The 25,224-nt window shown below is 46.8% G+C and overlaps 3 protein-coding genes across 3 annotated transcripts; 1 reads left to right on the forward strand and 2 right to left on the reverse strand.

Moving 5' to 3' along the window:
- Positions 1-334: 334 nt before the first annotated feature.
- LOC124649450 (probable glucuronosyltransferase Os01g0926700) lies at positions 335-1,576 on the reverse strand. The gene is made up of 3 exons (XM_047189082.1): positions 1,104-1,576; positions 920-967; positions 335-640 (listed from the first exon to the last, which is right to left on the reverse strand). Exons 1-3 carry the CDS (start codon positions 1,153-1,155, stop codon positions 369-371), a joined length of 372 nt encoding a protein of 123 aa, XP_047045038.1. The 5' UTR covers positions 1,156-1,576; the 3' UTR covers positions 335-368.
- A 7,135-nt stretch (positions 1,577-8,711) lies between these two features.
- On the forward strand, positions 8,712-16,407 carry LOC124706983. The gene is made up of 15 exons (XM_047238647.1): positions 8,712-8,835; positions 9,504-9,909; positions 10,003-10,180; positions 10,735-10,874; positions 10,946-12,170; positions 12,250-12,350; positions 12,519-12,663; positions 13,059-13,127; positions 13,209-13,254; positions 13,343-13,710; positions 13,872-13,951; positions 14,084-14,219; positions 14,378-14,537; positions 15,461-15,543; positions 15,992-16,407. The coding sequence occupies exons 1-15, from the start codon at positions 8,712-8,714 to the stop codon at positions 16,118-16,120; spliced, it is 3,390 nt and encodes a 1,129-aa protein (XP_047094603.1). The 3' UTR covers positions 16,121-16,407.
- Positions 16,408-23,188: 6,781 nt separating this feature from the next.
- On the reverse strand, positions 23,189-24,313 carry LOC124706414 (protein PELOTA 1-like). The gene has a single exon (XM_047238077.1). It carries the CDS (start codon positions 24,311-24,313, stop codon positions 23,189-23,191), a length of 1,125 nt encoding a protein of 374 aa, XP_047094033.1.
- Between the last annotated feature and the right edge of the window lie 911 nt (positions 24,314-25,224).

The raw sequence follows: 25,224 nt of genomic DNA on the forward strand, positions 1-25,224 counted from the left end.
TTTTTTGTTCATTCATAAGCATGGAACAAATATTCAGAAGGATGGAAATGTGCAAACTGAAGTACTTAAGTCAGAGGTGCCCATTCATAAGCATAAATAATGAGAGAAGCATCTTCCTGCCCCATTGTCCCCATGTTCTTTGCTGCAATCAGATATGCCCCAGTTATTCAAGCTCAGTACTAAACAATTGCTTTACATCTAGTACTATTAAGTTAAATGAATAAGAGAATGTGTGCAACAACAGGGATTTGCAGTGTGTGTCTGTACCTGATAATGGAAGCAAGCGCCAAAGTCATGTGGTGTGACAAAGAAATGATCTGCCCCTCCCGCCATTTCATCGCGATCAGCTCGCTGGCGCTGCGCATCATTCACAGAGACTTGAATGGCAACGGGAGACCCGATGGTGTCAGATCACAGGTCGGGTACACAGGCGTGTAGAACCTATCAGCCTCCTCTAGGATGGAAGTTCGCACCGCGCTCGACAGCAGGAACCGGTGCATGAAGATCTCCGTGGCGAACATGTGGTTCAGGCACCTAGGGTCTTTCTTCAGCAGCTTCTTGTTGTACTTTCCGGGGAGATCGTAGATAAACACCTTGAGCTCCCCAACAGGGTCATCGTCCAGCACATCACCAGCGCTTCCTGCATTTCAATGGCCACATGACACCATTAGTTTTGCCAAGAAACAGAGGAAAGAATATGCCAAATTTGAGAACAGGGTCACATAGCACTTTGGTTGAACGGATTGTATCATAGGTAAGCAAGGTGCAAGCCTAACTGATAAATGTCATTATTGCTCTAAGCAATCAAGCAACATGTCCTGACTACATCGACAAAAGTTTCAATAGCATTAGGGTTTGCAATAAAATATGGTCTGAATTGAACAAGAAACTATATATATCATTTGGGGTAGGACATTACCAGGAACTACTCCCCGACACCTCTCTGTATAATCCGTTTGCATATAATCTGAACCAGGACATGTGATTCAGGAAGGAAAAGTGCAACCACAACCAAATCAAACATGAAAAATTCCATACTGTAAGGTGCCAAAAAATGATTTCTTTGGCATCTTTCCTAGATGAAGGACACAAAACAGCCTTACAGAAATCAATCAGTTCGCAGGCCCCCTGTTCGTTCATCGCCGCTGCTGCCATCCACGGGATTAGAGATATGAGGTAAGTGCTAGCACCTGGGAAAGTCGAGCCATGCCAGGATGGGAGAGTTGCCGGGAGGGCAGCCGTTGGTGGGAGAGCAGCGGAGCCAGGAAGACCAGCGGCGCCACTCCAAGTTGTGGATTTGCACACGTAGCGGACCTCCAGCTCCGGCCGCTGGGGCGAGCGAGCGATGACTGACGGCGGCGGACGAAATGCGAGTCAACGCCAAGTCGAGGGATCGGTTCAGGGGTGTGGGGGAAGGCCGGGGTTGCGTTGTCGAGAGGTTTCCCAAATCCAGCGACTACAGCGCGCACCCCTTCCTCCCCATGCCGGATTTGTTGCGGTCGCGGTTGAGGGGATCGAGACCGTGGTTGCGCAGGCCTCCGCCATGCCGGATTTGTTGTGGTCGCGGTGGAGGGGATCGATGCCGTTGTTGCGCGGGCCTCAACCACGTCACTGCACCCGACGATGCGAAGCTCTGGGTCTGGCACCGCTGCAACCGGCGATGTAGTCAAGGAAATGGATTCCTTGGGCTTGGCCCATTCGTCCGCAACAACGTGCGACGAAGCGCGACAACGAACGGTTTGAGACGTATTGGCAGAATAAGGAACATATTCCTCCTTTTTAAGTAGTGTAGATTCTTTAAAACCGGCATTTAGTACAAAACCTTTATATGATATTAGTGTTTGATCACAACAAATATATCATTCCAAATCTATTAGCTAGTTAACTAAAAACTAAATAAATAGAGACACACAAATTAATGGGTTTAACTAGTTCTCAGTTGACTGATAACCGAGTTATCAGTTAGGTGATGTCATCGAATCTCAATTGCAGCTCCACATTGCAACTCACTAGTTAAAGGAGAAAATGTGGCATCTCCGTGTAACCTTCGTAATCCATGCACTTGCAACAAATTTTAATATGGCGAAGTCCAAGTCTAAATAGAAAGAAGTTACATGGGCAAAACCAACACTGAGATCATACAAGAGGAGCACTCCTGCGGAACCATAGAGGAGAAGCAATCGCTGGCATGGCATGTGTCCTTGATAATATTCTTAGTGCTACGACTACTAAAGCTCTAGCTCTTCTACGAGGTGTAGAGTTCCTTGAGCAACTGGGAAGGACAAACATGTGTATCGAGTCTGATTCTTTGGATTTGATCCAAGCATGCAACAGTATGCCGAGGTTCGAACCATATTCCGCAATCATGGAAGAGTGTTTTACCAAAGTTAGTCGACATTGTCTGAGGAATGCAAATCAAGTGTTTCAAAAAAAAAGAGGAATGCAAATCAAGTAGCGCATCAATTAGCTAGGAATGCTTATATGTCACAACAACATTTCGTTTGGGACGGTGATCCTCCGGGATTCATCAAACCGTTTGTGTTGAATGACGTAAGTATACTCTCTATTCAATAAATTAAAGCACCATCATGCATTCCCTAAAAAAACAAGTTCTAGGGATTTTTTTTCTTAAGGAATAGAATCCTCCAGAATTTATGTGGAATCTGTACACTCAGTTTTCAAAATCGCACGACTGATCCATCCATAACAAAAGAGAGAGAAAACATGAATAAGGGGTTTGGTGCTATATTTAGAAACCGCTGAAGGAAAATGCATAAGCATAACCAGTCAACCACGACGTCGATCGGTGCCATGGAAACTTGAGCCTTGTTCGGAAGGTTATTAATTTACAGGTTGGCCTATAGAAACCGAGAAGTAGTACAGTTCCGCAGTATGGTATGAGATTCCAAAAATAGAAGAACTGTGCGCGTCCCTTTGGCAAGGATATTATACCTTCCATTTTTTAAAGATACGCATGCATATATAACCTGCTTCATCGATCCCATGGTTTCATAACGAACGTACGGGCTAGAAGAAGAGCTGATATCTTGTCGGGAGAAGGAACCCCCCCTCCCTCGATCCCGCTCGACCGCGCGTGTCTCAACGGAGGACGACGAGGACGATGTACAATTTCATATCCCAGTGCATATCCTGCTGCGGCACAGAAGCACGCCGAGAGGCCCGAGAAAGAGAAGAATGGAGCGCGGCCTTGCTGGAACGGGTGATCATGAATTTGGAGGAGCTCATGATGAGGCTAATGAAGGGGGAGCTGGGGTACTTCGCGTACTCCGGCGCCGTGGAGGCGTCGGGGGAGAGGCAGCTGGAGTGCCCGATATGTCTGGAGCCGTTCGTGCACGGGGCGGCGTGCGGCGAGGTTCCGGCGTGCCGGCACCTGTTCCATCGAGAGTGCATTGACCCGTGGATGAATACCAACAGCACCTGCCCTGTGTGCAGGGTTTATATTATGCGGGGGTCGGTACCACTCTCAGCTGCCGAAGACACGAATCGGCGCGGCGGTGGCTAGGACGGCGGGCATCTGCGGCAGCGCGGTTTTATGCGATACCGCACCTCTTTGATGCAAATTTTCTCTTTTCTTATTTAGGTATCTGGTGGAGCCACTTCTTATTTCCTCGTGTGTCCCATATAAGAAGTTGTTATTGATTTGTTTTCCAACATCTGTTGGAGATGCTCTTAGCTTCATCGTAACAAGCGTATTACATTATTGTTCTAGTTGACCTACTTATTTGTTTGCTACAATGGGTGTAAGCCGTGCCGACCATGACAGGCAAACACACATAATATTTAGTTCTTGTTTCGAAGGCCTTAGACGTGGGCTTTCAAAAATGTGTCCAAAAGTACTCCTAAAAAGAATTTCTAAAAGACTCTTGCTTTAGTGTCTTTTCCTTTGCAAACTTTGGTCCTATGTGCATAGCTAGGATCTTTCAATACCCTTTCGTAGACTAACTTATCCTTTCAACTTTGGTAGTAGTGGCAGGGAAGTGGGATACCGAAGCACGCCTCTTTTAAAAAGGGAGAGCCTAAAGATCATTCGCCTGAGACTTGACATAAGTAGCTTATTAAGCCGTGTACTACTTTAGTTTTGGCGTTCAGTTTTGTGCGTTCACATTTTTTACTAGAAAAATAATCTGTGCAACCATTTAAGACATAAGAAAAATCTTAGTAGCAATTTACGTGTAACTAGAAAAGACTCAGTTGCAACCTACATGTAAGTGGAAATTCTTAGTTGCGATGTATGCGTAACTGGATAAAATCTCAGTTGCAACCCACATGTATGTGGAAATTCTTAGTTGCAACATATGCCCAACTGGAAAATCTTAGTTGCAACGCTCATGCAATTGGAAAAAAAAATCAGCTGCAACCCACATGTAAGTGTAAATTCTTAGTTGCGACGCAGACGTAACTGGAAAAATCTCAGGTGCAACCCACATGTATGTGAAAATTCTTAGTTACAACATATGCCCAACTGGAAAAATCTCAGTTGCAACGCTCATGCAATTGGAAAAAAATATCAGCAACCCACATGTAACCGAAAAAATCTCAGTTGCAACCCATATGCCACTGAAAATATGTCGTTTGCAACACACGCGCAATTAGAATGCGCGATGTAAGCGGTTTCATGGAAGAGAGAAACACACCTTTGATAGGAAACGTCACCACCAGCCCACTCCACAATCCCACTCCGCGAGGCCCGCAAAAAACAAGTCACCCCGCTTATGCGTCGGGTCAACAACAACACAAACACACATAAACAGCCCAAAAGTCAGAGCACGAATCTACAAGCACAAAATGCGAATCTCCAAATGCTCAACTTAAACTTATTAAGTACCAGACGCCTGATTTCTAGCAAATCCCTTAAAAAAAAATTATTTGCTCTTTCTAAAAATAAATGTCATATCAACATATTAAAAGTCGTCTAGATGCATCCACTAGGCAAAGTTGCGACACTTATTTTGAAATGGATCCACTCTAATATCCTTTTTATAATCACATTGTCTTCAATTTTATTTGGGCATACTAGCTATAAGGTGTTGTATTGGATATGAATGAGTAGGGTTTTTTTTTTTTGCGAAAGACAATATAGAGGTAGACATTTACGTATACACACATAACTTTATGAACACTTCCAAGATACCAAGTGCAAGAAACTGATGATCCAATGGGTCTTAGATTAGAAAGTCATCACATGTGTCTCGCTATCGATGTAAATATTGCCTCCCACTGAAAAAATATTTTGTCTTTATAAAATTATAAGACATCAAAGTTGCATAGCATCATTATTGTTAAGACTGCTACTTAAGATATGGATTGGGGTAATATGCGGAGTCTGCTACCATTGTTGTGTTTCATAATACAGTACGTACGCGCTATAGCCGAATACAGAAGCAGAGCACCGGCCGGCTGTGTTGGAGCTGATATCTTCTCGCGAGAACCAAATCTCCCCTGATCGATCCCGCTGCGTCTTAACGAACGACGGCGACGACGATGGAAGAGTGGGAAGCTTTCCTATACGTTTGTTTTCTTCCGTTGTTCGTATTTGGTCTGTCCATCGCCTGCTGCATGCTATCCTGCTGCATAGAATTACTCCGAAAAACAGAAGAACGGAACACGGCTGAATTCGCGCAACGGGAGCGGGTTGCGCTGCGGCGGGCTCGGATCTGGGCGGCTGCGGCCGCGGCACAGTGGATGCCGGGGGAGCAGGTTTTGGTGCTGACAGCGGCGGCGGTGGCGCCGGTCGTGAAGAAGAAGAAGCTGGGGCACTTCCCCTACTACGCCGCCGTGGAGGGTGGCACGAGGGCGGCGGGGGAGAGGCAGCCGGAGTGCGCGATCTGCCTGGAGGCGTTCGTGCGCGGCGCGACGTGCAGCGAGGTTCCGGCGTGCCGGCACTTGTTCCATCAAGAGTGCATCGAGACGTGGTTGAGGAGCAAGAACACCGTCAGCTGCCCGCTGTGCAGATCTCATATCTCGTCGGGGTCGGAAGAAGCACTGTCAGCTGCGGAAGACATGGTTTAGTTTTGGATCTGCAGTGGCTCATGTAGGTCGTGATATACAACTCCAAATCTATTAGTGGAATCTCAATTGCAACTCGATAGTAGTATGAATCACGCAGTAATCCAAAGGTTAAGTGTAGTTGCAACCCATGTTGCATGTCATGACTAAAACGAACTATCCAATTAGAAAAACTCTCAGTTGCAACTCATGGTGGCACATGCAATCCTATGATTTAGAAATTGACTAAGAACTAAGCTAATTCTCGACCGAGAACTAACAAAACCGCAAATAATTACTTTAACATAGAAGTATTATATATGTGCATGTACAAACATTACACGTCAACTTGATAATGTTATAGTTTTATTAAACAGAAATATATATTTATGTTCATCTTTCTTAGTTGTACCTGGCACGAACATTTGATAATCGTGCATTTTTAGCTGCGTTTACTATGGTGCTGATTGCTTACATTGATGGGGCAGCTAGATGGATGCGCCCAGTAGATCTTGATGGCTCCTCTCGAGTTTGAGATTTCAAGTGACGAGGGAGATGAGGTTTTGGATGTGGGGGAGACTGTAATTCGGATGATCGGTGTTTTGCTACAGGCTTGGCAAGCGGGGGCGGCCACACGGGGGAATTCGTTCACGATGGTGTTCTTGGGACGCTAAGTCTCGATTCCCGTGGTGGAAAACCCTGGTTTAACCTCACTGGTTGTACATGGCAATGATGGATCTCTATTCGTTTCCTTCTCGTTGGCATTGTTTGAAGTTCATTCCGACCTAATTCTAGGTAAAAACCCATGCTTAGATATGCACTACTCAATTTTTTGAAGGTGTCGTTCTTGGAGAATATTTTTTACAAGTTTGGACGTGATCATTGGTGGTGGTATTTTTGTTGCTTCCCTAATCAGTTCAGCTAAGATTTATTTTTGTGTTTTGGCCGAGTGCGCCGTTGATGCGATGGTTTCCCGGTCGACCGAGAACCCCAAGAAGTACACGGGCTGGCTGTATCGTGTGAGATTCCTGAAATAGACGAGCTGTCTGTGTCGCCTTTGGCAAGCACATATATGCCTTCCATTTTTGTTCAATCAGACTTGAGACGACGCGTACGTACTCGCATCTCCATATATGTCCTCCCGGCTGAATCTACGTACTGCAATCCCATTGAACGCACGAGCTACAGCCGATCGAGACGGAAGCAGAGAGCTCCGGGGGACGACGATGGACCCGACGGAAGTACTCGTATACCTACTCGCCGTTTGCTTGGTGGCCGTAGGGGTGGTTTCTCTGCTACCCCTCGTATACTTGTGCTGGTTATGCTGGTCGCGCCAAGAGGAAGAACGGAACACGGCGGCGCCGCTGCCGGTCGCGGGGAAGGAGCTTGGGTACTTCCCGTACTCCGGCGCCGTGTCGCCGGGGGAGAGGCAGCTGGAGTGCCCGATATGCCTGGAGGCGTTCGCGCACGGCGCGTCGTGCGGCGAGGTTCCGGCGTGCCGGCACCTGTTCCACCAAGAGTGCATTGCGCCGTGGATGAAGAGCAGCGGCACCTGCCCGGTGTGCAGGGGTTCGATCGTGCCGGGGTCGGCACCACCGTCGGCCGCCGAAGACAGGGTTTAGCTTCTGCTCTACCTGAAACAAAAATGTTCAGTTTTCTCTGTCGATCGTTTCATACACAAAAAGTTTGTTACTAGCGGTTCCGATGTCACCCGTTGCTCTCATGTCTGTGTTCGTTCCTAGTCTCTTTCTGACCCATTCAAGAGCCATTTAATCTAGTTGGGGCCGAATCTACCCTACACGTGTCGCTTTCACAAACAAAGATGGACCAAAGCCGGACTGTATGGTGCACATGGATGTTTGCTCCAACATTGTTTCCGATAGTTTAAAAGAAAAACAAATTCAATAGAGAAATTCCACATAACAACAACCCGTGAACATATTGCATTCTGTTGTCTTCCACTGACAAAACCCCTCCAAACGTCTTTTTTCAAGACCTGTTCACTTCCACCCTCGCTTTCGGAGCGGTTCTCGTCGGTGGCGGATGCAAGAATTTATGGTGCTAATAGGCGACAACTACCAATGATAGGCATATAGCATCCATAGGAATGAAATTCACTAATTGTCAATGATACATATATTGTATTTTTAAGACGAATGGCAAAAGGAAATTATCTATGCTGTGCATTGCTTTTTAGAATTTAAAAAAATGCGTACCACCACACTAAGCATGCGGGGAGACATGCCCGCGCCGTTAGCTGTGTTCGAGATCACGAGAGGTTCCGATTCAAATTCAGAGATTCGAAAGAGATTTATTCGAGTCCGATCAAAATATACTCAAACAAGCCTTAAACTATGCATGAATATGAGAAATAAACCCGTGGCGAATTTATTCAGATTTCTGCATAGCATTACCAATTTTTCCTTAATTTTAGATTTTTTAATAACTGGTACAGCCTGGTCAATTTACACAAGGCAGAAAATAGCCAGCTGGCCCAGCTCACCCCAAACGGGTCCCACCGTGCAGTGACCTGGCTCAAACAAAAACACCTCAACAAAAAAACAAAACACAAAAAAAACAAATTCAGTCGCCCAGAAAAGGCCACCACCCACTAGACCGGCCGTCCCCCCTTCCCAAACACAGAAACTCCGGCCGCCGGCGCGCCACCGCCCCCGTCTCCCTCGCCCGCGCCTCGGCGGAGGAGGATGCCGACGCCGGCCGCCGCTCCGCCCAGGAGGGCGCTCACGGCCCGCGACCTCGTGGAGGAGGGGAAGAAGCGGGCCGTGCTGCTCCTCGTCTTCGCCTTCGGCCTCGCCTTCCTCATGTCCCGTGAGTCGCTCTCCCAAACCCTAGGATGATACTCGCCCGCCCGCCCGCCCGCAGGCTCGATCTCCGGGCCGGTAATTGCAGCTAATTTCGGTCCACGCGTCGGTTTTGGTCGTCGTTAGTGCCGTGACTAGGTTTTATGCTAGCTGGTGGTTACTGCTGAATCCTGATACGGGACGCTGATCTGGGCATCGTTTTATGCGCATCTGTAGAGTAGCGATGCTAGTTTGTTACGTTGGTGCTGTAATTTTTTTTGCATTGGGCAGTTGTAGACTCGACTTAGCTCTGGGCAGGCAGGTTGTTTCCAGTTTAGACGATTGGTGAATTCCTCAGGGCATCTGAAATTTTACTGCTATCTCATGGTGAATGGGATTCGTAGCGAAATTGTAGACACGGGTCATATCAGTTGTTGGTCGAACTGCTATAGCTGAATCTTACGGTAGAGTGTCTAAAGAGAAGGACTGTACGAGCTACACGTGTAAGTTCGATGGTGAATTCGCGTACGTATGGCCAGCAATTTCATATTGCTTTGGTTAAAATTGCCGAAAATGGCTATACGCCGAGTCATATTTAGATTGTAATCGCAGGCAACATCCGTACTTGTTTGAATTCTATTAAAACACTGTTGCTTGCTTATGGTTGTGCTAAATGACTGGTTTTCTCCATTGCAGTGACAAGCTCTTCAGTCTGGATCAACTTCCCATTTTCCATAGCTTTGATAGTTTTATTTCGCTACATGTCACTTGACTACGACTTCCGTAGAAAGAGCACGGCTACTACAGATCATGATGCCAGTCGACCGCTTGCCAAAACGAAAAGTACCGAGTTAAGCAAACCTTCCCTTGCTCAGAAGAGTGGAAATTCAGTTTGGAGGAGCAAGGTGAATTCGCCTCCAGTTGAAGCAGCATTTGATCAGTTCACAAGGCATCTTATCACAGAGTGGGTAACAGATCTTTGGTACTCCCGTGTAACACCTGATAAGAACGGACCGGAGGAACTCATCAGTATAGTTAATTCTGTCCTCGGAGAGATTTCTAGTCGGGCAAGAAACATTAACCTTATCACTCTGCTAACCAGGTTAGAAAGCTTTTTCTATCTGATGAAATAACTGAACAATGTATCTTCTTAGAACATTGGGTGCCTTAGCAAGACCTTCTGTACCTTATGCAGGGATCTGGTCGATCTCATATGCCATAATTTGGAGCTTTATCAATCCTGTGAAGCTAAGATTGGAAAAGAGAAGTTTGTTAACCTCCCGACAGAGCGTCGTGACGCTGAACTGAAACTTGCCCTTATAGCTCAAAGCAAGTTGCATCCGGCTTTATTTTCAGCCAGTGCTGAATACAAGGTAAGACTTTATTGATGTCGGGGTTTTCGTTTATTGCTTATAGTAAGATGTTCAGTCGCCAAACATCCAAAATTAGGTCAATCCCTTGATGAAAAGTTGTGTCTGGAATTAGGATTATTCCCTCCCTCTCTCCTCCTCTTCTTACTTTTCAGTGCATCATAAGGTTCATGTGCTACATATGCACCTGTATTGTATTTGTACCATGTTGGATCTATCCTTGGGATGAATTGGGTGCTTCTAGTTGTAGTGTTAGGTCAACACATATTTAAGCATGCATATTCGAACGATACCTTTTGTTTTCTAGCGCAATAAGTTGTAATGTTTTCCTGCATAAACTGTCTGTGAGACATGGCATATCACTTACCTTTTGTTCCTATCCATAAGTTTGACAACACACACTGCCTCATACTTCATGTGTCAATTTAACATTTCGTATGATTGTTCGTGAGTTGAGCATCTTGGTAATCATGTTGATTTCATGACTTTGTATCTGCTTAAGCATCAAAGTTTATCTGATCATCTGATGCATACAATATGTTTATTTTCATTCCCAGGTCTTACAAAGTCTTGCTGATGGTTTGATCTCAATCACAGTAAATCCTGAGAATCTACAGTGCTCGTTCTTCCACTGTACTGCACGAGAACTTCTTGCATGCGCAGTTTTGAGGCCTGTCATTAACTTAGCAAATCCAAGGTAGTAACATACACCTGGACTAGCGCATTAGTATTTTCTAGTGCCATCATATTGAGATGTAAAATTTGCAGGTTTATAAATGAAAGGATTGAGGCTTTGGTTCTTTCTCGTGCTAATAAGGCTGATAAAGGAGTTGCTGGATTGGAGAATGTTGGGACGCTAAAGCAAAGGGAACCTCCTATGCCATCTGTGGATGAACTGTCTGCACTGGCAGATCACTCGAGTCCTGGGGTAGAACTTGTGAGATTTAGTCAGGGTCAGTCCAAGACAGCTTCAGATATGCAACTCAGTAAAACTAAAAGTACATCGAGTGTCAAACCAAAATCCCCTAATTCTTGTATAATCAATGATTCACATCCGCTTGAGTCAGGCAGTTTACCTTCCAGTTCCCACATCTATCCAGATACTGGCATTTCTGTACATCCCCAAACTCGTGGCAGGATAACTGCAGAGAGTTACGAAGGACAGTCAGCGCAAACATTGGATTTCAGCTCCCACCGAAAAAATCGAGCTGTAGCACCTGAGCACCTTGAGAATATGTGGACTAAAGGGAAGAATTACAAATTAGAAAATGCAAACCATGTTACCAGAGCACCTGTTAGATCTTCTTTGGTGAGCACTTCTTCAATGCAGGGGTCGTCTATTCGTCATCATCCTACCGTTCCACAAAGGCAAACAACATCGTCTTCTGAGGAGCATCATCCCATAAAAACCTCAGCTACTCCTGCATATTCAAATGGCACAAATCACCTGCCAAAAAGTTTATCAGCAGAAATGGCAGAGCATGCCAGCCAAGAAGATTTTGCTGTGGACAGTGAGAGTTCATATGGCACCGAGGAGGACGAAAATAACAATGTGACTGGCTTAGACTCTCCTGTAACCAGAGTTTGGGATAGCAAGAGTAAAGGAAATGGGACCTCGTCTCATATACATCATCCACTTGAATTGTCTAATTTCCATAAAGCAAGAACAAATCGAAGTCATGTGGGAAAGTTGAAAATGGCGAGAACTTCATCAGGAAGGAAAAGGTCGAGGACAGTTGCTCAAAAGACTCCCTTATGGCAAGAGGCTGATAGATCTTTCTTGGCTGCTGGTGATTTTGGCATACTAAATACATCAGCAAATGATTCAAGGGTGGATGGACCGTATGATGATACTGAGGTGGAAAGTATCACTAGGATGCTTAGTGGTGCCAATGCTTCATCTTTGTCATTGCCATCAAGTGGCTCTTCTTTTTCATCTAATTATTCTAGCACCAACGTGTTGGAAGACTCATATTTAAAGTTAAGATGTGAGGTAACACATTATCTGTTAAACATTCTTTGATCCTTGTAACTACTGGTGGTACATATCTTTATTAGATTTCCTTATTCAGGTGGTAGGAGCCAGCATTGTCAAAAGTGGGTCTGGCATGTTTGCTGTATATTCTGTTTCAGTAACTGATGCCAACGGTAATAGTTGGTCCATCAAGAGGAGGTGATTATGCTATATTTCTTCACTTGATTATTTCAGCCACAAGCTCAAAGCAGCTATGATGCCTATACCTCGAAAGAAAAGAAAAACAGATGATATGCATATGAATGATTATTCAACTGTGTTATTGCTTTCTAATTCTTCCTCTGGTTTGCTGTGTACTTTAATCAGGTTTCGTCATTTTGAAGAGCTGCATCGGCGTCTGAAAGAATATCCTCAGTACAGTCTTCACTTGCCTCCGAAGCATTTCCTCTCATCAGGGTTAGAGGTTCCTGTTGTTCGAGAGAGATGCAAGTTGCTTGACATATATCTAAAGGTTTATTTCTTTGTGCTATTTGAAGATACTTTCTTTAGTTATCACTTTCCCGTAAGTTTGAGTATTGGCATTGAGATGTCTAATCAAGAAACAATCTCTTGGAATGTACTTAGTTTGAGTCTTAGTTAAGTATCAGACTAAAACAGTGCAAATCATGTCTGCAAGCATGAATGTTGAATACATGCACTGCCTCATTGATACATTGAGCTATGCTCCTTTCTGGTCTTATAACATCAGTCAGCTTTTTTTTTTTCTCTGTAATTTCTATGTGGTCTGTAACCTTGAAATCGACATCTTATCTTTTGTCATGTTAGATTTACATAGTGCTCTGTTATCTGCTCCTGAAGTTCTGTTAAATTCTGAATATATAGTAACTCTGCCTGTTAATTCTACAGAATCTTCTTCAGATCCCCACTGTTTCAAGCTGTATTGAAGTCTGGGATTTTCTAAGTGTTGATTCACAGGTTAGTGTCTTCTAAACCATACCATGACCAACCTTTTTCAAAGTGCTGTGTATAACAGAGAAAAAAATATCCATGTTGCAGACATACATATTCTCAGATTCTCTCTCTGTTATCCAGGCACTGTCAGGTGAGCAATCTCCTTTCATTGATTTAGCTAGTTTCTCTTTCTAAATTCTTTGTGCACAGGTTAATACCCACATCCTGATTTCATGCAGTCAATTTAGATGTAAGATCTAATGAGAAGGGTGCAAAACCATTGAATTCTCCCAAAGCTTTGAATGGAAATTTGTCCTCTACAAGACAATCTGTAAGTGGATATCAAAATGATAACTTGCAAAAGGATAAGGATTTTGCTGCTTTTGATGGTTTGAGACTGAGGAAAGGAAGTACAGATCAGAATTTAGAAACTAGTGTTAGCAACGCAAGTGCAGATATGTATCAAGACCACTCTGGAAGTGATCCTGAACAAAACGATTACTCGTTTTCGATAAATTCAGGAGATCATAAGAAAATGCTGGCAAGTCAAACTGATTATACATCTCAAACTTTGGAATCTGATGGATACTCAGTGACTCCTAATGAAGTACGTTCTGATTGTTTCTACAACTCTTACCATCAATTCATCACTGCTCAATCTATATTTCGTGTTTTTGAAACCATTTTTTCGATTTGGTCTTCTTTTACTTTAATTGTATGTTGTGCAGCAGCTGCATGGCTGACAATTTTGTTCGTACTTTAATGCAGTGGATGGCTCCAAATGTTAGTGCCCCCATATTTCACCTGGTTGATGTGATTTTTCAGCTCCAAGATGGAGGCTGGATCAGGTGAGTTAATTCTAGACCCTTGATTACGACTAATATTTAGCATCTGTATCTGTAACCTTGGTTTTTGCACTTCTGTATAATGAACCCAGGTATGAATGATCTCCAGTAACCTATTTGTTTTTGTTTTTGTAGACGACAAGCATTTTGGGTAGCAAAGCAAATACTGCAATTAGGAATGGGAGACACATTTGATGACTGGCTTGTTGAGAAAATTCAATTACTGAGAAAGGGGAGGATAATTGCTTTTGCAGTCAAGCGTGTTGAACAGGTAAGTCTATGGTTGCAGACCTAGAAAAAGCAGGTGTCAACATCCAACAATGTAGAAGGAGTTGTTTAATTCAGTTAGCCAATTAGACAAATTCTTCTCATCGTCTCTTGATTCTGCCCCTAATTTAGGCTGTATGCTTCCCTGTTTTAACTCTGCAGATACTCTGGCCAGATGGAATTTTCATGACAAAGCATCCCAGCAGAAAACCAGCTGAACCTTCTCCTGGTGCCCAGAATGATGGGAAAACAAACTATCTGACTGAAGAACAACGATTAGAAGCTGCACATCGTGCAGATTTTGTCCGTGAACTGATAATAGGTAAACTTGGTACATGCTATCGTTGCTAATTAGAGAAACAGGGGCGCGCCCCTGGCTCTTTTTGCTACCTGCTATCCTCTTATATTTCTCAATGTCTCTAGAGACATAATGATATAATGCTATCAGCAAGGTTCAGGAAAGCGGAAAGCGTAATCGGTGCGGTGGCCTTCCACTTAGAGCTTATGCATTTAGTGCGTGCTTAAGCGGTGCTAAAGCGTTCTTGACTTAGTCAACGGCAGGACCAAAAACTAGCGAAAATCAGGAACTTCAGGCCAAAGAACAAGTATTATTTGAACAGAACAGTGGAATAAAGATAGCTTACCGAATCAGATCAGTACACAGTAGATCGTATCATACAATCAGAGATCAATTGTTCGTACTTTCAGTTTTAGACTTTTAGTCCAGCATAACAATTCAGAATTCAGGAATCATATCATATTAGGTATATCAAAGAATTCAGAATTCGGAAATCAGATCAATACACAACAAGTTCACAACATAAATTCAGAAGTAGGTGTATCACCGATCAGAATTCAGAAATCATACTAGGAAAAAGGAATATCACAAGATTGGGCGCGCTAAACTCCGCGCTCGCGCCAAAAGTTACCGTGTCCCGACAATTTCCCATGGGCCCAAAAGTTACCGCACATAACGCTTTGGGATTGCTTTTTCAATGCTCTTGCGTGCCTAATCATGATTTTTAAAAAAGCGTAATGATTAATCGCGCCTAGCGCTTAATTAGCCGCTTTGGCCCTAATCGATGCGGTACCCCTCCGCTTCATGCTTCATCGCGCTTAAGCGACCGCTTTTTTTCGCATTCCCGAACCTTGGCTATCAGACTCGTCACCTCTGTGATTTGTAGTTGCTATGTTCTTTAGAGTTCTTCTGTTAGCACTGATTGTTCACTGTTTTTATCTGCACAGATAAAGCACCATCTGCGCTAGTGAGTCTGGTTGGTCGAAAGGAGTACGAAAGATGTGCTCAGGATATCTACTTCTTTCTTCAGGTAAAAAAATCTTTGGGGATTCAGTGCATACAGAATGCAGATTTACCATTTTATTCAACACTGCACATTGTCAGTTCTATTAGCATGAAAGTTCCTAGCGTTTCCCCTTTTATCAGTCATTGCGTATGCAGCTGACGTATAAGCCATCTCATTTTCCCATTCATCGTCCTCATAATTCTCAGTATTGTTATTTTATGAAGTCAGCATATCAGCATGTTTGACACAAACTCATACGGCCCTTGATCAATCAACTTAACCAGTGTTGACCTGTTTAAGACCAGTAGATTTAAGTTTGTAGTCATACAGTCCTAAAACATCCATGTTCATAGTCATATGCTTATATGCTGTAAATTCTACTGTAGGAAAGAAACATGAAGATAGATGAAACATTAGAATGAGCAACTGTATGATCGTTAACTGATATATACAATTTGGTTTTTCCCTGCAGTCCCAAGTTTGTCTGAAGCAGCTAACATTTGAACTCCTAGAGCTCCTTGTCCTCGCTGCATTTCCGGAGCTGGACGACACCGTGAGGAAGTGGCACGAAGACAAACATGAGTTCGCCACCCTGGAATGATTTCTTTGCGACAGATCGAGTCTCCTGGAGCGCCGATATGTTTCACTGTAAATAAGGCGATATCAATAGCGCTGCTGTTATCGATAGCTTAGTTTTGTGCAGTGTGAATACGAGTAGCTAGCTAACAACTCGCGTTGCGAGGATTGGTCCCTTCCCCCCTTGGACCTTACCCACGCCGGTTTCGTGTTTGACGGAATGGTGTGCGTCCTTTTTCGTGTTCTTTTTCCTGGAATGGGGTTTTTGTATACGTAATGCAGCATGCAAAGAAAGAGAGGTTGGTACAGGTTTTTCTGTCGCTGTGGCGCAGGATAGCTGCACACTTCGTTAGCCTTTGTAATATTCCATTTTGGTTACATCCAACTTATACACATCTACGATGATGAATGAAGATAAGAGTTGTCACTTCATGCATGGAGGAGTTCATCAGTTCCTCGGAGTGGAGATTTTTGGCTCCCCAGCTCTACTGATCCGGTTAAAACAATATCAAATATAATATTTACGAGTTTCAAAAAAAAAATGAAAAAAATCTGGATTAGCCAACGGGTGCAAAATATCAATTTCAAATACTCCATATTTTGAGCTACATAAAAATGATAAAACTGTTGATCTGTGCCCATATAAAGAGTTTCGTATTGGTACTTTGCATGCTTGTAGAATACACCACTGACTATGTCCATTTTTTAAAGATTTTTTGGAACTTCTATATAGGAGTATGATCTTTTGTATTCTTTAGAATGAAGGGGTCACTCAGCTCGGGAGCCAAAGGCACTTTTGGAGTTCCTGGTTGCTAGAGTAGTAAGGGGCTATTTGGATTGTGGCTATCGGTTGCCATACCAAAATTTCGGAGTTGATTAGTATCATGAGCTAGTATTTGGTTTGAAGTCATCCTATCTCAGCCACGTCAAAAATTCTGGTCCCTACTCTTGTTTGTGCGCCCACGCGGGTGAAACTGAGGCCGGCAAATCCTTCCCTAATTTTTTGGCGTGCCCCGATTCGGCGAAACTGGGGCGGGTGAATCCTTTGTCAATATTTGCCGTGCCCTGATTTGGCGTGGCGAGCAGGACACAAACCAAACAGCCTCTAACTGAGGGCAACAACTGCGTATATGTCGCGAAAATTTCATTTTTAAGGGAACTTCACCTAGCCTACGGAAGTGACATTAGTGATATCACCTGTGTGGCGACCAATTCTTTCACAAAATTATGAAATAAATCTGAAACATAATTGAAATAAAACTGAAACACGAATACTTTTTTTAGAAACAAACCAAAGTAACATCAGCAGTGATGACATTAGTTTCACTTTTTGTAACAATGTTTTTATGTATCACTTTAGTTTCGTAAAAGTTTCACTTGTGTTTCAATTATTAGTTTTATATTAGATAAATATTAAAAGACTCACCAATCTTAAAGCAGGGAGTTGGCGGCAGCACCGGTAGGTACCGTTGCCGGTAAAATCGTTGCGTTCGTCGCTGCTGAACTGAATACTCCTGGCTTGCTTGCTTGGCGCTTGTTGCCTAAGAGCATCTCCACTCGTGCCCCCGTCGAGGCTCCCGGCGAGCGTTTTTTCCATCCGGACGGCGTAATTCGTCCCAGTCGCGCCCCCAGTTCCTCGTTTTCGTCCGGATTTGGCCCTTCATCCATCCGGCGAGCCCACGCCACCCCCGGCCCCCCGGGGCGCTCGGGGACTCCGGACGAAACGCAAGCGCGCGAAACGTTACCGCGCGTCCGGTGGCCCCAACTTGTCGGCGAGAGACACCGATCGTCGTCCTCATCGCATCGTCTTCCGCGCGCTGTAAAAGCCTGCCGCCGGTCAGCATTCGCCGGGCGCGTAGCTTCCACGCGGCGAGTTAATGCCGTCGCCTCGGTTTCATGCGCGCCTACCGCTATTTATCGCTGAACTACCCCGGCTGCCCCGCATTCACCTCCTCGCTCGTCTTCCCCCAAATCATCCCCGAACTCGAAGGAACCAGCAATGGCGAACGACGGTGCGGCCAACAATGGCTTCGGCCGCCGCTCTCTCCACCAATGGGAGGGGCGACTCCTGCACGCGGCGGGCTACCCTGCGCCGCCGGACTTCCGCGCGCCGGGAGGCTGGAGGCTGAGCGCAGGCGGCGTGCCGATCCCGCCGCCGCCAACGGGTGGCGGCGCACTCGAAGCGGCGATCGAGGAGGTGCTCGTCACTCTCAGTGACGAGCAGCGCGCGGATCCGCGCTTCTTCCCCGACAACCACGAAGCGTGGATCGCGTTCTTCCGGCGAAGGTACGAACGCGAACTCGCCGCTTACGACGGCCCTCCTCCTCCTCCGGCAAGGAACAACGCCGCCGGCCGCCGCCGATGGTGGAGCGCGCCCAACCGCACCTCGAGAATGTGCTCGCGCACATCGAGGACAGGAACTCCCTGTCCCAGGGATGCCGCCGCCGGTGGCGGCTACCGTGTCGCGCCGGCACGGTAGTTCCTGGATACCGAGGAGGATGGCGCCGTCCTCTTTGTCGTCGGGCTCGAGATCGGCGTCTAGGTCCGGCGGGTCGACGCCGGCCACCGTCAAGAAGGAGTGGCCGTCTCCGGCCACCGTGAAGAAGGAGCCGACGTCTCCACCGCCGACCAGAGGGCGCAGCAGCGGCGCGCTCGTCATCCGCGACCAGCCCTCCTCGCCGCAACGCGGCGGAAGAGGAAGACGGCGAAGAATGAGGCCGCCGCGGCCGCCGCCAACCAGCTCGCCGAGGAGGAGGCGAAGCGCGCGGAGGACGCCGCGGTGGCGGAGGCGATCGCCATGTCGCTGAAGGACCTGGTGCCCGCCGACAACAACCTCCCCATCGACGCCGCGCTCGGAGTGGTCCGGGCGCGGCCCGGGAGCGCAGGAGGCGGAGCAACAGCGGCGGATGTTGGATCTGGCCGCCGCGCGACAACTCGCCGCCCGCGCCGCCGCACCGCCGTCCTCGCGGAACGCCGCGCCCAGGGAGGTGATCAACATCGCGGAACGCCGCCGCACCGCCGTCCTCGCGGACGACGACATCTACCGGCCGTCGCCTCCACGCGCCGGCGATGCTGGCCAGGGCACGAGCCGCTGGTACGAGGCGCCGCCGCCCGAGGACGACGCCGGCTCCAGCGACGACGACGACGGCGGCGACTACACGACCTTCTACCGCCATTTCGGCATGTAGGAGGCCTCTTTTAGTTTTAGTATTAGTTTGCCAATCGCCGAATTCAAATATATGTACGAATTCGGGCTATTTATGTACGTACTCGCCTCTATATGTTAAATATCATTAAATTTCGCTTATGTTTGAACGAATTCGCCTATTTTGTCTGAATTCGTCGTATTACGTACAAGGAAAAAAATAGCGCGCTATAACAAAATAGCGTCGCCCGAAAAATACGCTATTAGCGTGCTATAGCGCGCTAATAGCGCGTTATAGCACGCTATAGCGCCGAAATGATGTAGCATGGCATGTCCAGAAACGCTATAGCGTGCTATTAGCGTCGAAATAGCGCGCTATTTTTTTCCATGATTACGTTGCATCCATCCTGGGCTCGCGGCTGGGAAAATGGGCCTCCCCACGCCAAATCTTCCTCCAATCCGGACGAAAATTTCGCCGGATTTCGGACGTGGGGAGCCCAAACAAGTGGGGATGCTCTAACTCGCGTGAAAGGACGAAAGAGTTGGAGCCGGAAACGAAGTAGGTAGTGGCTCGTCGTGATCGACTCGGAGAACACGGTGGCCTCTCATATATGCAAGTACGAGCCCGCGTTCCAAAACCGTAGCAACAAAGAACACAAGGCAGTGCGCAGACGAGAGGCGACAATCAGAGTCAGCAATGGCTGCGGCGGCGCTCGGACACGCGGCGAGAAGGCTGGGCTGCGGCGGCGCGCTGCGGCAGGCGGTGCACTCGCCGGCGGTCGAGCAGCTGGGGCAACGCCGGGGCCTTCCACGGTTCGCCCACACCGAGGCTCACCACCCTCCCACCACCACCACCGCCGATAGCGAGAGCGTCCTGATGAAGCGGATCGACAAGAGCAAGGAGGAGCTCTACGATCTGATGACCGAGGCGCGCGGCAAGTACGGGACGGTCCGGGACAAGAAGCTGTTCCAGCGCCTCGCCGGACACATCGAGCCCAGGCCCGGCGACCCCACCTGGAAGTCCAATCAAAACTTAAAACGACTCGACGAGGTCCTCAAGGCTTTTGGTGTCGTGTTTTGCGCCGGTGGGTGGATCGTCATGGGAGTGAGTCTGCGGTCCCGAGATTAGTCAAGGATCATCGGTGGTAATGGTAGCCATAGATAGATTTTCCCCTTGTTTTACTTACTACATTATGATGGCAATGTTTTGCCCCGGTTATATACTAGCCTCTTTTTTCTTTGTTGACATGTTATTTTTTCGAGAAAAGGAACCCCACATGGGATCCCCAGTTTCAATAGAAACTGAGAGTCACTCAGAACATTTTACATGGTTCAAGGAACTAACTTCAAAAAGAAAAACTAGGACAAAAAACTGCTATCTATTCAAACAAACTGAAACGAAAAAGAGGCTAGAATGGAAGCCTATCCATCCAAGCAACAAAACCAGAGGCTAGGTACTTGAACCAAATTACAGGTTTTCAGGATACACACCACTACAGAGAAAGATAGCTAAGACAAAAAGACGACGATGATGTTGCAGCTTCAGGAAGTAAACCAAGACTAGGTGGTAATCCTCCTCCTCACAGGATTCCATCCGTGATTCTGCCTGAATACTTCCTGTGCCACATGCGCCATCTTTCTAGCCCCCTGTAGCAGTAACTTTTGCAGCCCGTTTTTCCGCAATTTCGACCAAGTGTTAATGAAATGACAAACAAGAGTAATAACACTTGTGGGGTCTCTAGGTCGAATTTTTTGAAAACAAGATTTGCTTCTTGTTGTCCAAATAGTCCATACAACCGCCACGGAACCTACAATTACAGCCTTCCTATCTCGGCCCGAATACATGTTGAACCAATCTCTATATAGATCAACAAAGCATTCAGGTATCTTACTAATCCCCAAAGAAACACTAACCACGTTCCAAATATATTTCGCTAGAGGGCACAAGAAGAACAGGTGTTCCACAGTTTCGTGATCATCACAAAACTCACACAGTTCCACTTTCTTCCACCCTTTCTTCTTAAGGTTCTTTTTAGTTAGGATTCTATAGTTGACATGTTTTGTCTGGAATAATTTTGTTTGTGGGTGGCCAAGAGATGGTGTTTGCTGTGCCCGAATTATTTAGCGCAAAACACATGAGGGATTACAATTTAGAGACGATTTGCATATATGTAATTTCCCAAAATTTTGTCCTGTTTTAATTTACAACCCAACTTCAAACCGATTAAGAGTTAAGACACACCCACATCTATCACATGAAGACAAAGTCTTCGCGCTAGCCTGAAAATTTTGGCTAAACAAACATGTTTTAATTTACACAATTTCGCCACCGGAAAAGGAGCGGACCAATGGTGTCACCGGCGACGGAGACAGAACCCTAGATTGGTTTTATAATGGACGCCTCTCGTTCCTAGCACTTTGCTGGGATAAAGAAACATGTTATAACAGACATAGGTGACGTGGGCTTAGCCCAGTGGTTGGGGTCGCAGTGGCGCACCCTAACAATCGGAGTTCGATTCCTGTCAGTGACGAATTGTAGTTCCTCCTACACACGGTTTCACAACAGACATAGGTGATCAAATTGTGTACTCGAGGCTTCTTAATCTATATTGGTAGTAGTAAAATAGAGAGAGTACATACGATAAAGAATGCAAAGCCAGACAAGGTGCTATTAAAGGTGAACCGTAAGTGTGCATATATATGTGCCAAAATCACGCGATGGAATTGTAGTATGTGATAAGAATCGTTTATAATCTAAAGCGATCAAGGCTAGCAGAAGTAAAATTGCGAGAGTACATATAATGGGAAAAGGGAACAAAAAGAGCAAAGTGAGATCACAACTCAATTTCATCCAAACAGGTAGGGAAAACGAAGTACGATAGTTGCTGGCTGCCACAAACATTCATCGATGAGAAGATGCGCACCGTGCCGCCACATTTCTTCACTAATACAGACAAGTTGATGCACTTCGGTTGGCAGCGACGTCGGTGCACCAGAACCAAGTATTTGTCGGCAACAAAGTATTGATGGATAAGACGCTCATTAACCACTTTCGTAGCAAGGTTGGTCCGAGTCTTCAGCATGGCCCTTATGTTGCCACCACATTCTTCTCGCGCAAGGTAGTGTTACGGCTATATGCGGGTACCTTTAGGCACGATCGCAACCACGATGTGCCCCTTGTTCTCTATGAAAAGCTCTCTAGTCTTCGGTGGATATTATTGGGTCTTGTCCAATGTAAACATAACCATGTGTTCCCATTTATACTAAATTTTTTTACTTACTTCAACTTACTATTATGTGGCTACTATATTTACATAACTAGCCACATAAAACTTTCTATGCGATATACTGAGATGCAATTTAAATTTATAATTCACACATTTATTTACATCGCATTATTAAAACCACATTTTATAATAAATTTATAATCTTAAATTTGGTTGAAGAAACTGCTAAGAAAACATCTCATCCAATTGAATCATTCTTTAATCTAGGGAAATCCACAAATATATGGTCACAATCTTCGATCCATACATATGCATGCTACCAAATGCCTTCGTGTATTTCTATGTGCTGGTGTTCATTTCTCCTTCCTCGAGTATCTTGGTAAAGAGGTTTTGTCATGATTGCGAAACAAATACCATAATAGAGACTTCTAGAGTGCACGATTGTCTAGATTATAAAAGCGGAGTGATCCACACAACTCAAGCACTTTTTTGTAGGTGACTGAGACTTAAGAAAATCTCAGTCAACTTAGACATAGACGCACCCATAGTATAATACAAGACATAAAATCTGGATTCGATATACTTGGAACACATGTGCATAGATATGTGAAAAATAAGCATCCTGACAATGTAGAACTTTATTGGGTAAGCGAACTTTGTGTAAAAAAGTAAGCACTCTGACGACATAGATAATCCTACAACAATGGTAATAGAAAATACATCACATCTCGATGTGGTCCAAATCGGGAAGGGGAAAACGAAGTACGGCAGCTATTCCCGTGACCTGCTCGAGCTGATGGCCGGAGACATTCATGGATGAAAAGACCCGCACGGTGCCGCCGAGCTTCTTGACGGACTCGGCGAGGTCCACATACTTGCGTCTGGCGGCAACGTCGGGGCTCCTGAACCAAGTATCCGTGAGCAGCAGAGTCTTGATGGCGAGGCGCTCATTCGCAAGCTCCACGTGCTTGGGGCCGTAGCAGGCCCGGTCCGAGTCCTTGGTGATCATGTCGTAGAACTCCTGCATGGCCGGGACCTCCTGCGCGGCCTTGGTGTCCTTGATCTGCGCCATGACGCTCTTCTCGCCGAGAACGTCCTTGAGGCTGTGCGGGTACCCGGAGGGCGCCCTGGCGAGCACGATGCGCGCCTTGTTCTCGGTGACGGCGCGCATGTCGCCCCGCCGTGTGGCCTGCAGGAGCATGTAGTCGCGGAACTGGTCCCTGGTGAATCCGGGGCTGGCGATGACGACACACTGGACGAGGCCGAAGTCGACGTGGTTGAGGAAGGCGTCGAGGACGCGGCCGAAGAAGTCGTTGAGCGCCGTGGCGTAGGCGGCCATGGCGCAGCCGTGCTTCCTGGGGATGGGCACCTCGATGCGGGCTCTGGTGGCCGTCACGCTCCGCCCCACGAGGAAGAGGTGGGCGAGCCCCTCCTGCATGAGGAGCACCGCCAGGTCGGCGTTGGTGGCCGTCTCGTCGCACGACTGCTGGATCCTGTCGAGCGCCGGCCAGTCCCAGACCTCCTTGCGCAGGATGAAGGGCCGCTTGATCTCCAGCTCCAGCGTGTGGTACTGCCCGATCTGGACGTACTCGTTCTTGGTCTGGTTCTTGCCGCGCACGCGCATCAGCGAGTCCTCCGTGGCGTACTCCACCGACTGCACCGCGATCTCCAGCGTTAGCTTCACGCGCTCCGTGTCGCGGCCCCCGATCTTCCGAACCGTGACGGCCTCCACGGTGTCGCCGACGGCGATCAGGTTGTACGCGTCCCACAGGTCGTCCTCAATCTGCGGCAGCAGCTTGACGGAGCCGGGCCCGTTGGGGACGAGGTTTCGCGTGACGAGCTTCATCGTCGTCCGGGATCAGAGTGCGCCGCGGTCTCGTTCTCGAGATCGGCCGGAGGAGACCTGTCTGGACGGCGGCTGCAGCGGCGGCGAGGGTTGGCTGCGATTCAGGAAACAGAAGCATATACGAATCTGCGCTTGTGGTTGTTGTCGTTGTGATGGGTTGCGAGCTGTATCGATGGACGGACTGCACGGAGGGTGCTACTATTTAACATGAACCGCGCGCACGTCAGTTTTTTGCTGGGAGATCGTGTTCGAGTCCGTATGGGTTACGAGTCCAAGAACCCCTTTCCGTATCTCCATGTACCCCTGGCCTGGCAACTTGATCGACGGAGTCGCCCAAGAACTCTGCGTCCGACATCGACTGGTATTTCCCTGTGGCCACGGACGCGTACAGTGCAGATGAAAGATTGGCTGCCGTTGGTGTTTGGTTCAGCGTTAGCCATGCTGAGCACTATTGTGCTTCTGTTTGCTAGCTTCCTCAAAGCACAACAACTCACAAAAACAAACATACCAATTACATCCAGCCTCTGCAACAGTGCCCCACCCTAATAGCAATACGGATGCACACAGCCAAAAAAGAGTAAAGAAAACTAAGAAATAAAAGTCCCGCTACAGCCTTCTAGACCTAGCAACAGCAATACAACCACCACCGTGACAACACCTGAAGTACAGACTCTCCAAAAGCGACGCCTCCAAGAAGGAAACAGTGCACCAGCGCCGTCGTTGCCCGACCATAGGTCTTAAGATTTCCCCCTGAAGATAGTCCCCACTCTCAAAACAATGCCTCCAACAAGAACATTGCCAGGCCAGTTAAGGCCAGACCTTGGGTTTTCACCCTGAGAGGTAAGACTCTGAACTTCTCCTGTGCTGCCGCCCCCACATGCATACCACTGCTGCAAGCCCGGAACGCCAAG

This window comes from Lolium rigidum, chromosome 4 (genome assembly GCF_022539505.1).
Source record: "Lolium rigidum isolate FL_2022 chromosome 4, APGP_CSIRO_Lrig_0.1, whole genome shotgun sequence".
In the NCBI taxonomy this organism is placed as follows: domain Eukaryota; kingdom Viridiplantae; phylum Streptophyta; class Magnoliopsida; order Poales; family Poaceae; genus Lolium; species Lolium rigidum.

What these genes read in the sequence shown, in the direction of transcription:
- LOC124706983 (XM_047238647.1), top strand. Translation starts at nt 8,712, where the DNA reads ATGCCGACGCCGGCCGCCGCTCCGCCCAGGAGGGCGCTCACGGCCCGC. An exon ending in AGTTGGTCCATCAAGAGGAG is followed by an intron (nt 12,351 to 12,518) that starts GTGATTATGCTA and finishes TACTTTAATCAG; the next exon opens with GTTTCGTCATTTTGAAGAGC. An exon ending in ACTCAGTGACTCCTAATGAA is followed by an intron (nt 13,711 to 13,871) that starts GTACGTTCTGAT and finishes ACTTTAATGCAG; the next exon opens with TGGATGGCTCCAAATGTTAG.
- LOC124706414 (XM_047238077.1), bottom strand. Translation starts at nt 24,313, where the DNA reads ATGAAGCTCGTCACGCGAAACCTCGTCCCCAACGGGCCCGGCTCCGTC.
- LOC124649450 (XM_047189082.1), bottom strand. Translation starts at nt 1,155, where the DNA reads ATGGCAGCAGCGGCGATGAACGAACAGGGGGCCTGCGAACTGATTGAT. An exon ending in CTGCGAACTGATTGATTTCT is followed by an intron (nt 968 to 1,103) that starts GTAAGGCTGTTT and finishes GTCCTGGTTCAG; the next exon opens with ATTATATGCAAACGGATTAT. An exon ending in GTGTCGGGGAGTAGTTCCTG is followed by an intron (nt 641 to 919) that starts GTAATGTCCTAC and finishes ATTGAAATGCAG; the next exon opens with GAAGCGCTGGTGATGTGCTG.